At 37.5% G+C, this 14,757-nt stretch overlaps 1 protein-coding gene across 1 annotated transcript in view; it reads left to right on the top strand.

Annotated features, from left to right (window-relative positions):
- Nucleotides 1–14,757, top strand: part of LOC123549384 (zinc finger CCHC domain-containing protein 2-like) — a 51,353-nt gene that overhangs the window by 31,818 nt on the left and 4,778 nt on the right. The window contains exons 7-8 of the mRNA XM_053546712.1: nucleotides 4,535–4,615; nucleotides 5,737–5,745. Coding sequence (XP_053402687.1) covers nucleotides 4,535–4,615; nucleotides 5,737–5,745 — 90 coding nt within the window. The remainder of the gene's footprint in view (nucleotides 1–4,534; nucleotides 4,616–5,736; nucleotides 5,746–14,757) is intronic.

Here is a 14,757-nt window from a genome sequence, read left to right on the forward strand (position 1 = left end):
TTCATTACATGGATATAAATATAGCTGTAACTTTTTAATGAGTGATGAAAATAACATTTGTAAAACCTGTCTGGATTTATAGATGTCATTCATTTTTTAATACTTTTTTTTTTGCAAAATTGCAACATCTTTTCCTACAATGATTTGAGCACAGCAGACAAATCTGTATTCTTTTAAAACAGCTGTTACATTAGTGAAGAGAAGTTAATATTAATGGGCATGTTAGCGGTTAATAAGCTATTTAAGTAGATTTCAGTATTGCTGCTATTTCTGAACTTCATTATTAAAGTCTGACTTGTAATTCTTTGTTAATAGACTGTAAAGCATTTTGTATGTAAATGTTAAAATGGGAGAGGCAGTATGCTAAAATTATAGTCATTTAGAGAAGAAACATTGAAAAAATGTTCCATTTATGTCGCCTCAAGGTAAGGGTCATAGGCTTTGAGCTTTTTGTTTAGTGTCCTTTGAATTTTTCATAAAGCCCACAAAGGATTTTCATGAAACTTTTGTCACATTTACATCTCATTAAGGTGCTATGGCAAATCCATGTTCCATTTAGGTCCACACAAAATTGCAAGGTTTAAATCTTTTATGAATTTCGAGTCTGATTTATATCTGCTAAACCTGTGAAAGGGGAGTCATGAACCTTAAAATAAGTATTTACATTATGTAAACCTGAAGGATTTTTCATGAACCTTATGATATATTCACTGCATAATGTTGCAACCACTTTGATTCAAGGTTATATGTTGGCATAGTGCTAGGTCAATTGTCAAGTGCCTGTATTTCTTGTTTGTTCAGATTTGTTTATTCTTGATTAGGAAACAATATATTCAGCTTGTATTGAGACCCTTCAGAATTGAATCAACCTCACAGAAAGAGGCATGAGACAATAATTGACCACTAACATTTCCCTCAACTGTTGTAGACCTATTTCAAGTATGGGAGCTGTCCACAGGGGTGTAAAATTCCACTGGGTCGCTCACATTGGCGAGTTAAAGTCTTGGTAGGACGAGTGGATCTCGCTGTATACTCGACTGGTCGGACGAGTGGGTTTTACGTCGTAGCTTTAATGAAATTCAGAAATTACATCTTGAAAAACATCAACAAACTTTGAGATAGTTCAGTTGCTACTTTGATTGACTGGAATTTACCTGCGAATCGTAAAGATATCAAAACGTTATGCCGGTAATTTCCATTCCGGGAGCACGTGCGACCTATCATAATATCAAATTTACATCTTCGTTACTTTTGTTTATCGACACGTACACAAAAAAATGTGCTTAGTGCATTCTTTTTTAACATTATCGCTTCAGTTTTTCAACATCGCTTGAGAAGTAATACAATTTGAATTCTAATAAGATTTAAATAAAATATCGAAGGAAGCGTAAGAAAATTTGTATGAAAACGGTCGAATTTTCATATAATCATTTGTTAAATTTCAAACAGCGCGATCTTAATTACTGATTTCTTTCTAAGAGAAAATAAGTGATACATACTATGGGCATAAAATTTGGACTTTTGACCAGAAAGAACAAAAAACGGAATTAAAAAATCTTAAATAATGAAAAAGCGGCAGTAATTTAAATACACTGAGTAAAACGATTTGTTTGGTAAAATGGTGCTAGGGGGCGTGGGCAGTGTTGCGTTTTCCATATCTGCTCATGAACAGACTTAATCAAACCGAGTCTGCAATTTTCACTTTTTGCTTTGTTTTTGGTGCTTCCGAGGGATCTACTTTTCATATAATATATTCTGTTAGTGCGGTGGAATAAGGTATCTGACCTCGTGGACGTAGCTAGAAATGTGGTTTTAAAATAAAACAAAATGATGTTGTTGCAGTTTTTAGTAAGTTTTAAATGAATCTTTGTACATGTATTTTTTTATTATAAAATATTCTTCTCAAACGATAATGTAAATTCCTTGTTGGCAAATAGGTCACATGACGTAAAAACTGTAATATGACGTAATGCCATGACAATCTCGTGCAACAATATCACTTTGATCTCCACTTCAGAGGTCATGATACCGACTCACTTCTTTTAGCTCTTTGAGAGGATGTTAATTGATGATGAAAACAGGCCAATTACTTAGTTTATCAACAGAATAATTACAGATGATCGTCAACTTTTTTTTTTCGCCTTCAAGACGGGTAGGTGGATGATGATTATTGTGTCCATATTTTTAGGGCATTTTTCAAAATAATTATTTTTCGGAAAATAAGTTTTGAAAAAATGAAAATAACTGATGTTTAATACTTTCTTGACACTTTAGGAAACTACGATAGGGGTTAAAAACAAAAAATTAAAAAGAAACACAAATGAATAATCAAAAAGGAAACTTAGTGTACGAGCTATGTGTTATGTTTGAAATTTGCTTGTTGTGTTGTATATAATACTCCTGTCAATTATTAGGGCGAGTGACTGTGCACAAAGGGCGAGTAGATTTTACTAGCTACTATTCCTGCAGGGCGAGTGGTGTGAAAAAGAATTTTACACCCCTGGTCCAGCTGGTTTTTTGTCGCCCTATGAGGTCATCCATTAAAAACAAAGCAGGTTTCTATAAGTTGAATTTTTAGCTCATCTGAGCAATGCTCAGGTGAGTTTTTCTGATCGCTCGATGTCCGGCGTCCGTCGTCTGTCGTCTGTCTGTCAACATTTAGCTTGTGTATGCGATAGAGGCTGTATTTTTCAATTAATCTTCATGAATATTGGTCAGAATGATAACCTTGATGAAATCTAGGCCGAGTTCGAAAATGGGTCGTCACGGGTCAAAAACTAGGTCACAGGTAAAAATCGAAAAAAAACCTTGGGTTATGGATAGAGACTGTTTTTTCAATGTTTTTTATAAAATTTTGGCGGAGATTGCCTTAATGAAATCAGGTCGAATTTGAAAGGGGGTATCGAGGGTCAAAAACTAGGTCACTGGTCAAACAAAGAAAAAACTTGATGGATAGAGCTGTTTTTTTTCAATTGACTTTCATGAATTTTGGTCAAAATGATTGCCTTGAAAAATCTAGCGAGTTTGAACAGGGGTCATCTGGTAAAAAACTAGTAAAACTAACTAAGAAAAGTTGTTTTATCACAAAACCTTTTTTTTTGGTCCAATCTTAATGAAAATTGGTCAGAATATTGTTTTCCAAAAATCCTAGGTCAAAATGTTTTACACGTTATGGTGTGTTTCTTAGGTGAGCGCCCGGGGCCATCTGGCCCCTCTTGTTTATTAACCCCCACCACAAGTGGGGGGGGGGGGGTTTAGGAATGGTCCCTTTTCTGTCCTCCTCCCCTGTCCGAACACTTTCTGCCGCTCCTTCCCTAAACCCCTTTGAAGGATTTTCATAAAACTGGGTCAAGTGTCACCCACAAACGATGTGCAGAAAACATGGTCACCCTTTGTCAGCTCAAGGTAAGGCCCAACCAAAGGTAAAAAGGTTTTGGCCCTTCCTTTTTGTCCACCATACCCAAACCCTTTTAAAGGAATTTTATGAATTTGAGTCAAAGATCACCCACAAGAGATGTGCAAACCCATGGCGCCATCCGGCTCAAGGAAAAGGCAAAACTTGGGGAAAAAGGGTTTTGACCTTTCATTTGTTCCTCAATAATTCTCCAAACCCCCTTTAAAAGAATTTCATAAAACTTGGTCAAATGATCCCCCTCATAAAAGGAAAAGTGAGCCATATGAGTCAGCCAGCCGGCTCAAGTCAAGGTCCCAACTGAGGTCAAAGGGTTTTTGAGCTTCCCTTTTTGTGCCGTCGACTCCCTTTCCCCCTAAAGGGATTCATAGAAACTTGGGTCAAATATCACCCACGGGGGGATGTTAGAACTATGAGTCAGCCATCCCGGCTAAAGGGTCAAGGTCACAACTCAAGGTAAAAAAGGTTTTAGCCTTCCTTTTATTCCGTCATATCCAAACCCCTTAAGGAATTTATAAAATTGGGTAAAATACACCCATCTAAACGGGGTGCAGAACTTTTTATCCCATCCCGGGCTAAGGCACAACTTAGGGCCAAAGGTTTGCCCCTTCATTTTTTTCCATCGTATCTCCTAAACCCATTAAAGGGTTTTCATCAAATTTGGGTCAAATGATTACCTAATCAAAAAAATCAAGAAACCATGCAACTCAAGGCAAGGTCAAAACCGGGGTAAAAGGGTTGAGCCTTGTAAAAACCTAAACCCCTTTTAAGGTTTTTCATGAAATTTGGGGCCCAAATGATACCTCATAAAGACGTTGCAGAATTCATGAGTCAGCCAGTCTTTTCGGGGCAAGGTCACAGCTAAAGGTAAAGGGTTTACCCTTTCATATCCATAGCAGTGGGGGAGGTTTATTTTTCAGACGCCTTGTTAATTGAGTATTAATGAATATAAACTAACATCAGGCTCCAAGTTCGAAACTGAATTTGGAAACCCAACTTTAGTTAAAAAAATTGTGCTCAGAAAGTCAGTCTGCTCCGAAATCACCAAAAGAAGTTAAGACTGATCCTAGCCCCAGTTTGTTATAAACATTTTTAAAAGATAATTGTAAATTTTTTTTTCAGATGAAGACCGTGATAGACCGCCATATTTGGGTAAACCCCGCTCAAAACTTATACACCTCATATCTTCAATCCCCAGCAAGGGTAAGACTTTTTTATTTTTTGATTTCATGTACGTCGTATAATGCAAGGGAATCTAATTTTTTCGGGTGATTTTTCTGTCGAAGCTCATCGAGTAATGTAAAAAGAAGCATGAAAGCCTCACCTGAGCAAATCTTTGTGTTTTTGCTAAGGAATCTATAAAAAGTTAAGTTAAATTGTTGTAACGACATAGTTTGTTTACAGTACTAAATGTTTCATGACATTTTGTTAATGAAAGTAGCTTTAGCGTAAATTGCTGGGAATTTTTAAAGGCTATGATTCAGAACTAAAAATCAGAGAAATTCAACATTTTTTCATGTCTGGTGAAATTTTGAAGTCTTTTAGAAATATTTTTGTTTGTACACTGCAGGGTAGTGGAATTGTTAACCCCCCTCAGAAGAGGGGTTAAATTTTTTTGCAGATTTCGGCCTGGGGTCCTTAGACCGTTTGGTTTCCATAAACCAAGAACACTTAGGCCTAGGACAAAAATTTTATAAGGAGGTTGGTCGTGCCCAGCGATGCCCCCAAAAAGTTTTTGAACAGTAGGTCGAGGTAAAGGGTAAACAGTGCCCGGAACATTTTAAACTTTTCGGATGAAACTCAAAAACACGGGGCCGGATCTGAAATTTGATAAAAGCTTTGCATGCCACAAATGACCCCTATGTTTTTGGGGAAATAGTAAAAGGTCAAGTAAATATGACCCAGAACATTAAACGGTTTAAAAAGATAACTCGAGAACGTTGGGCCCGGGATCTAAAAGGATAGGGGGGTTTGGGTCAGACCAGCAAATGACCCCTTTGATTTGAGGTCAGGGGGTCAAAAGGAAAGGGCACAGTGACCGGGACATTGTTGTAACTGAATTTTAATGAAGGGAAAAGACGGGATACAAGATTTGTATAAGTTATACTCCCCACCATAATTGGCACCTAAACGCATTCGCTTTGCAATAATAATCTTAGCGGAAATAAATTTTATACTCCCCCCAAAAAGCTTGTTTCGTGTATTTTTAGAGTTTTTTGCCAAAAGATAATCTGAGGGAAATTTTAATTCCAAATTTATTGGTTGCTGATTTATATGCTTTGATATACAGATAATTTGTTATATAGGTATTGTTATATTTTCAGGGGACATGAGTAATTTATCTCCCCACAGTCCATCACATCATGAATTAGTATACCAGGCTGCCGCTCATAGGTAAAGCTTTCTTTGTATTAAAGTTACATTGTTCAGTTTGTAGGGAAAATGTAAGTTTGCTAAAAAACTAGAAATCAAGCTTAAGCATAAGTCCCTGTTGTAAAAAATTTTTTCCCATTCGGGAGAAAAAATAGCTCCATGAAATTTAATTTCAGTGCGTTAAACACAAGACATTTTGTAAAAAAGAGAAATAGTTTAGCAGCTGTTTAAAATTGCTAAGCTGTGTATGTATGGGGTTTAGAATGACACCAACACAATTTGGGCATAGGGGGACTTTTCCAGCTTTTCATAGTTCCTTTCCATTTAAAATGAAAGGGGGAGAAAAAAAACTTGAGAATGTTTCATTCTGTTCAGTTTTGTAAAACACTGGCTACCGGAACAGACGGGTGCCAAAGTCAACCCTTTACCTAAAGTTTAAGCCTTCCTCCCCTGCAATTGGGGCATTTTTAAGGGGGGAGACAACGTGTTTTTATTTTTTATTATTATCTTTTTCAGTCCCGCCAGCTAAAAAATTTTCTCCCTTGAAACTCTCCTGCCCTTTCCCATCTCCCCCAGGAATCTTTGAAAACATGTGCCTGGTTCCCCTCCTACAAGATAAAAAACTAGCCCAAAAGCTAACAGTAATACATACCAGGCTTCTCATAGCAGGGTACCGTCTACTTAATCAAAAGCCCAAGGTTTCCCCCGGCTGAAGTACGGAGGCATGGCACTCTCGAAGCAGAGGATTTTAGTGTCCCAAATTTACTGAATTTAATAATTTAGCTCTGTATGCTGAATTCTTTATTGGCTATACCTTGGAACAGGTAAATATTTGTTTTATATGGTTTATTCCAAAAATTATTACCATAAAACTTTGTAAATCCAATCAGTTAATCAGCCTGGTGTGTCTTAAGTTACTGACAATGTCCCCCGCATGATTCAGAGATGAACTTTGAATGACTTCTTCCAGATTGTTGTGGAAAAATGCCCTTTCATGATCAAACATTGGGTATCATGAAAATACTCGGTCCCCTTCTCAATTGAGCTAGTGGTGGCAGAAACAAGAGTGAAAAAAAACTTGTATTTTTTTTTAGCTCCCCGGGGCCAAAGCTCATGGGATTTTTAAAATTTTTTACTGCTAAATGTCCGTGGTGTGGCGAAGTCCGCCGTCAACTTTTAAAAAAAAAAAACTTCTTGAAAACCACGGGCAAAAACACCAAATTTTCACTTGACCCGGGGGGTCCCCTTTCAAAATTGTTAAAAGAATTGAATTCAAGGAAAAACTTTAAAAATCTTCTTATCAAAAACCAAGGCCTGGGGTTTTGGTATCTGTATGAACATAATCTAGGGGTCCTCCCAAGATTGTTCAAATACCCCCCTGGGGAAAAAATTTGGGCCCGCCCCGGGGGCACATTGTTTATTAGCTCACCTGTCCACGAAGTGAAAAGGTGACTATTGTGACCGTTTGGGTCCCGTGCTTTGTGCGTCGTGCGTCAAAAATTTGAAAAAAAATCTTCTTCTTGAAAACCACTGGAATTTTTAAAACCAAAACTTCACGGGAAATGATTTTTGGGGGGCCCCCTTTAAAAATTTGTTCAAAAAATTGAATTCCATGGAAACTCGGTTGCCATCAACCAAAAGGGAAAAATTTTAAAAAATTTTCTCAAACCAGAACCCTAACTAGTTTTTGGTTAAAACTTTGCCAGGGCCCTCCCCAAATTTTGTTCAAACTACCCGGGGGGCAAAATTGCCCCGCACGGGCCTTGATTTACATAGGAAAATTTTAAAAAAATCCTTCTCAAAAATCAGAAGCCCAGGCTTGATATTTGAAGTAGCTTGCCAAGGGGACCTCTCTAAAAGTTCAAATAAAACCCGGGAAAAAATTAACCCCGCCCCAGGATCACTTGTTTTTTACATATAAAAAACTTCAAAATTTTCTGAAAAAAAACCAGAAGGCCTAGATTTTTGAATTTGACTGTAGCATTGCCTAGTGGAACCCTCAAAATTTGTTTAAATCACCCCGGGGGTCAAAATTGACCTGCCCCGGGTCACTTGATTTTATGAGGTAATTTTAAAAAAATTTCTTTTTCTCAAAAACCAGAAGCCCTGGCTTAGAAAAAGGGTGAAGCTTGCCTAAGGACTATACCTTTGTCAAAATGACCCCACCCTAAGGGTTACTGATTGTACAAAAAAACTTAAAAAATTTTTTCTAAAAAAGCATAAGCCCGGGACTAGTATTTGACATGTAGCTTTGCCTGGCCTTACAAAAAGTTCAATCAGACCCCGGGTCAAAATTACCCCGCCCCAGGGCATTTTGATTTACAATGAAAATTTTCAAAAATTTAAAAAAAAAAACCAAAGCCTAGAGTTAGATTTTTCCTGTGCTTTGCCTAGTGGACCTCAAAAATTTTTTTAAAAATTCATACCCAGGGGGGTCAAAAGGGCCCCCCCGCTGGGCACCGTTTTTACATAGGAAAATCTTAAAAAAATCTTTTTCTCAAAAACGGAAACCCTAAGCTTAGAATTTACGTGTCCCTTGCTAGTGGACCCTATTTAAAATTTGTTAAATCAGCCCCGGGGGTCAAAATTGACCCCCCCCCATGGTCACTTATTTACATATAAAAAATCTTCAAAAATTTTCAAAAAAAAAAAAAGGGGCCCTAGAGCTAATATTTGACATTAGCAGGCCCTAGGGACCTCTAAAACATTTTTTCAAATCATGACCCCCGGGGTCAAAATTGACCCCGCCCAGGGCATTTATTTTACTAAAAATTTTCGAAAATTTTCTAAAAAAAAACCAAAAGGGCCTAGGTTTTAGATTTTTGCAGGTAGCATTCCTATAGATTCTAAAAAAAAAATTTAAAATCATGACCCCCGGGGTAAAAATTGGCTCCGCCCCATGGGTTATTGATTGTACATAAAAAAAAACCAAAAATTTTTCTAAAAAAAAAAAAACCCCAAAAAGGCTTAGACTTAGTTTTTAAATAAAGCATTCCAGGGACCTTACAAAATTTGTTAAATCTTGCCCCCCCAGGGTCAAATTACCCAGCCCAGGTTGTTGTTGGCAAAGGTAAAATTTTCAAAATTTTTGCAAAAAAAACCAAAGGCCTAATCTAAAAGCTTTAGCTAAAATTTGTTCAAGAAAAGCAACTCTACTCAGGTAGCTATAGGGCCATCAGGGCCCCTTTTGTTAGATTAAAAGGGGAAAACTTTGAAATTTTCTTGTACAAAACCAAGGGCCGGGGCTTTGATTTTTGGGTTTGTAGCACATCTAGGGGGTCCCTACCAAGGTTGTTCAAATTTTTCCCCTAGGGTGAAAAATGGCCCCGCCCCGGGGGGCCCTAGTTTTACATTATTGGGAAAAAAAGGGTTTTAAAAATCTTTTGTCGAAACCAAAAAAAAAAAACCCTTTTGATATTGGGGTTTGTGCTTTGCCCAGGGTCCTCAACCAAAATTGCTAAAATTGTCCCCCGGGGATGAAAAGGGGCCCTGCCCTGGGGCCCAAGTTTACAAGACTTATATAGAAAAGGCTTTAAAAATCTTGTCCCGAAACCACAAGCCTAGGCTTTTGTATTTTAGTTTATGCATTGCCTAGTAGTCCTCACCAAAATTTTCAAATTATGCCCTGGGGTTAAAGAGGCCCCCCCCCCAGGGTCCATAGTTATTATACGGTTTATAGGAAAAAAAACTTAAAAAATTATCTGATCCCAATTTTTAGGATGTTTTAATTTTAATTACCTGATGACCCAAGTAAAATGATGTCATTTACGTGACCTTGACCTGCTGACCTACTTTCTTGTTTTTTTACAGCCCCTTAAATTTGGGGAAAATACACAGTTTTGCACACCGATCGTAAAAAGACTTTCATTGACCATAAAGTGACCTACGACTTTCTTAATATTTTATCATCAGTTTGAACTTGAAACATGAAACTCTATTAGTCAATGACGATCCAGGGTCACCCGACCCTTTTTGCTCATTAGACTGATTTTTTTTTCTCAGTAAAAAAACTAAGCTATGACTAGTGGTTAAGTGTTGTTGGGTAAAATATTAAACACATTTAAAGGGCATAAGAGAACTTTTTAAGACATTTTGGCAGGGACCCCAGGGCCACAGGCAAAGGGAGGCACGTGGCACTGACAAGCAAGCTATGTGGGGTGGCCAAAAAAACAACACCAAAACCCCCAGAGGTGACCAAGTCACAATCTTAAAATTTTGTTTAAAGGGCCCCCCATGGGAAAGAAGTTTAAAATAAAACACAGTAGAGGTTATTCAGTGTTTAATATGTAGTAAACAAGTTTAAAGATAAACAAGGTAATAACTGAAAATTTTTTTGGGGTTTTTTATTGAACGATTATGTATGTTGCAGGTTGCTTTTAAGAAATGAAGACTAGAAAGATGGGGCAGGGGGTTTTCCAAAAAGGGGATGTTGGCAATTAAATCTGCAGTAAGGAAAAAATTTGGGAATCAAAAAATTTTTTTTAAACTATATATACTTTTTTTCTAAAGTGGATGGGGTTTTCGAGGGAAATAGTATTTTTTTTAGTTTTATTTTAGCTCACATGTCACAAAGTGACAAGTGACTTTTTGATCGCGCAGCGTCCTCGTCTGTGCGTCGTGTGTCCCCGGGGTGCTAAACTTTTCTTTTGACCCCTCTAAGGCAAGTTTTCATGGGACCTTTTTGAAATTTGGTCAGAAAGTTTATCTTTTGATATCTAGATCAATTTCGAAACGGGGTCAAATTTCGATCAAAAACTAATCATAGGGCAAAAATAGAAAAAAACCTTTTGACCCCCTAGGCCATATTTTCAATGGATCTTTATTCCGAAGTTCCCCTTTATAATCAGGCAAGTTCGAAACTGGGTACGTGCCATCAAAAACAGGTCAATAGGTCAAAAAATAAAAAAAATTGTGACCTCTCTAGAGGGGCCATATTTTTAATGGGATCGTTGAAAATTTTGTCAAATGTTCATCTTGAGTTTCTGGTCAGGTTCGAAACTGGTCAAAGCGGTCAAAAACTAGGTCAAAATAGGGCTAAAAATAGAAAAACCTTGTGCCTCCTAGAGGCCAAATTTTTAATGGGTCTTCATGAAAGTTTTTCAAATGTTCCCTTGTGATATCTAGCAAATTCGAAACCGGGGCACGTGCCAAAAAACCCAGGGCAGAGGTCAAAAAAAAAAACCTGACCCCCAGAGGCCAATTTCCAGGGGTCGTATGAAAGTTTGGGCAGAATGTTCATCTTATGAAACAGTTCAAGTCGAAAATGGTAACTCGGTCAAAAAAATAGGTCATAAATAAGCAGGGGCCCTAACTCCTACAAAAGTAAAAAAAAAAAAATTTTGCCTCTCTGGGCCATATTTTTTTCATGGATCTGTATGAAATTGCAGAATGTTCATTGATGATGTCTGTTTAAGTTTTTTAAACTGGGGCACTGCTCAAAAACTAGTCAGAGGGCTAAAAAAAGAAAAAATGTCCTCTCTAACCATACTTTTGAATGGATCTTCATGAAAATTGGCTAATGTTCACCTTTATGATATCTAGGTCAAGTTCGAAAATGGTCAATGCCTCATAAATAGGTCAGTAGGCAAATAACAAAAAAAAACCCTTTTGACCCTTAGAGGCCGTTTTTTATGGGATCTTATGAAAATTTTTTGAATTTTCATCTTGAGAAAACAGGTCAAGTTCGAAACTGGACAACTGCGTCAAAAAAAGGTCATGGGCTAAAAATAGAAAAAAACCCGTGACCCTCAAAAGGGGATACTTTTTAATGGACTTTAGAAAATAAGTCAAAAGTTCACCCTTAGAAATTTTTAGTTCAAGTTCGAAATTTTTACTTTTCAAAACAGGGGTAGTCAAATAATAAAAAACCTTTAACCTCTCTAGAGGGGCCCTATTTTTTCATGGGGTCGTATAAGGTTTTGGGCTGAAGTTACTTTAGATATTTGGTCAAACCAAAAATGGGTCAACTGCAATGAAAAACAAAGGGCTTGGTCCCAAAAAAGAAAAACCTTTTGACCACTCTAGAGGGCCTATTTTTATTAGATCTTCAAAAATTGGTCAGAATGTTCACCTTGATATATCTGGTCAAATTCGAAAAGGTCACATGCCGTCAATAACTTGGGCAGTAGGTCAAATAATAAAAAATCTTGTACCCCTCTAGAGGCCAATTTTTCAAAGGATCTTCAAAATTGGTTAAATAAAATCTTGGGAAATCTAGGTCAGATTCATCCGGGTCACAAGACTCAAAAACTAGTCACAATGCAAAAAAGAAAAAAACACATCATGCTCGTTTAAAACGGGATGTGGGGACAGGGGAGTGAACAGGCCATCATGGGGCCCTTGTTGAAGAAAATTAAAATCTGTTTTATTTAACATTAAAAACTAGCAATACTTTAGCTATGATTAACAGTGAGGGCTATTTTTTTTTTATTTAAAACAAAAATACTGTCCCTTTGATACCTTAGGGAGGTCAAAATGGAAAAACTGTTTGAAAACAAAGACACCAGGAAAAAAAATTCAAGATATGATTACGTAACTGGTATTTTTGTACCATTTTTATAGCTAGTCAAGAGCTTATTTGCACGTTTTTAAATACGGCATTTTCTTGTTGCTTTTACTTTTAAAGGTTATGATCAAACAGCCAAACCAAATTTCTTGATTTTTCTGTTTTGGGGAGTTATACTTGTTAGAATTTTTAAAAGGGGAATCCATCACTTATAAATATTTTATAGAATGTATTGTTGAAATTTACCCCATTTTAACAAAACTTTTTTCTTTTTCAGTGAAAAGCACCTCCGAACTAAAAGGATTTATATTTAAAAACCTCCGGCAGGTTGTGGGCAGCCTACCTACATCACCAATACCGGCCCAGGCCCCGCCTCCCAAAGCCATATCATTTCCCCCCCCCCGGGGTTTTCCCATATTTAACTATCCACCATTCCAGATGGAGTTGCTATGGTGCCTGGGGCCAGATCTGTCTCCAAACCAAATTCTGAGTATTCAAGTCCACACCAAATCCCCCCTGCCTCATCCCGCTGTACCAAACCCAGCTGATGCACCAGAACCAGACAGTCCTCGGGGGATGGTAAAGGGGGAAAGGGGGTTTTTTTAGTATTTGAAAATTTACACCATCCATGCTCGAGTATATTTTTGCACATTGATGGTGACCCTTTTTTTCCCTTTAAGAATTTTTTTGTTTTGTTTGTAACAAGACTTATTTCTTTTTTAAACCCTTTGAGGGGGGGGGGGAGCATATAATTTCCCCCTTTTTCCTCCATCCCCTACGTCCTTCCGAAAATTTGTGTCGGCCCAGCCCCCAAAAAAATTTGACATAAGTCACAAAACTTTCAGGAAAATTTCAGCATGTATAGTTGTCACCCCGGGGGTTTTGTGTCCGAATTTATTCAGTCAGTAAGTTTTACCCCTGACTTTGTTTAAAAATTGGGCATTTTAATGTTGTGTCACACGTAGCTCCAAAGATTTGACCAAGTCACCCAAAATTTTTAGGAAATTTGGGCCAGCATGTGCAGGTTTTGGGATATGGGGTTTCGCGTCTGGATTCATTTAGGGTTTAGGGTTATGGCCCCACTTAGTTAAAAAATTTGGCATTTAATGTTGTGTCGTGCTACCCAAATATTTGCCTAAACACCCAAAATTACGGGAAGGGTCACAGGCAGTTGTCCCTTGGGTTTTTGTGTCCGTTTTTTCAGTCATGTAGGAGTTATGGCCCCATTAGTTAAAAATTGGGCATTTTAATGTTTTTGTCGCCGTATCCAGAATATTTGCCTAGAGTCACCAAAATTTTCGGAATGTTGGGGCAGATGTGAATTTTTGGGAACCGGGGTTGCTTCAGGATTCATTCAGTCGGAGGAGTTTTTGGCCCCGATTACTTTAAAAATTGGTCATTTTTCCCCCCCCCAAAGGCGAAGGGGTATTTGAAATTCTTCCGGTGCGGCTCCGCAACGATCTTTGTCCGGAGCATAAATCCAAAAGTACTGGGGGGATTTTTAAAATTATCACTATAGAACCCCCAAAGGAGGAAGTGCAGGTGCAAGAACAATAAATCTACCCTTTCCAAAATTTTTTTGCTCACCTGCAAAGCTCAGTGATTTTTTTGAATCGCTCGATGTCCGCGTCGTCCCTTCGCGCGTCTGTGTCGTCAACATTTAGCTTTGTATGCGATAGAGGGTATTTTTTCAATTTTTCTTCATGAATATTGTCGAATGTAACCTAGAAAATCTAGGGGGAGTTTGAAAATGGGTCCTCGGGGCAAAAACTAGGGCCTAGGGGCAAATCAAAAAAAAAACCTTGGTAGCGATAAGGTGTTTTTTCATTTAATCTTCATGATATTGGCAAAGATAACTTTGATGAAATCTAGCCGAGTTCAAAAAAGGGGCTCCGGGTCAAAAACTAGGCACTAGTCAAATCAAAAAAAACCTTGTTACGAAGAGGTGTATTTTTTAATTAATTTCATGAGATTTGGGCAAATGATAACCTTTATAAATCAAGCCGATTCGAAAAAGGGTCATTGGGTCAAAAAAAAAAGGTCCAGGTTCAAACAAAGAAAAACCTTTGTTGCAATAGAGGGTTTTTTTCAATTCTTCTTCATAATTTGGCAGAATGAAAACCTTTATGAAATCTGGGGGAGTTCGAAAATGGGGCTCTCGGGCAAAATAGGTCAAGTCAATCAAAGAAAACCTTGTTATCGATAGAGGCTGTATTTTTTAATTTAAACTTTATGAATATTGGGGAGAATGATAAACCTTTTATGAAATCTAAGCCGAGTTCGAAAATGGGTTTTTCTCGGGTCAAAATCTGGTCACAGTCAATCAAAAAAAATTGTGTATGCAAAAGGTGTTTTTTCAATTCTTCTTCATGAAAATTTGGCAAAAAGATAACCTTGATGAAATCAAGCCAGTTCGAAAAAAGGGTCTCTCGGGGCAAAAAAAAGGTCACAGGCAAATCAAGAAAAA

This window comes from Mercenaria mercenaria, chromosome 6 (assembly GCF_021730395.1).
Source record: "Mercenaria mercenaria strain notata chromosome 6, MADL_Memer_1, whole genome shotgun sequence".
Lineage (NCBI taxonomy): Eukaryota > Metazoa > Mollusca > Bivalvia > Venerida > Veneridae > Mercenaria > Mercenaria mercenaria.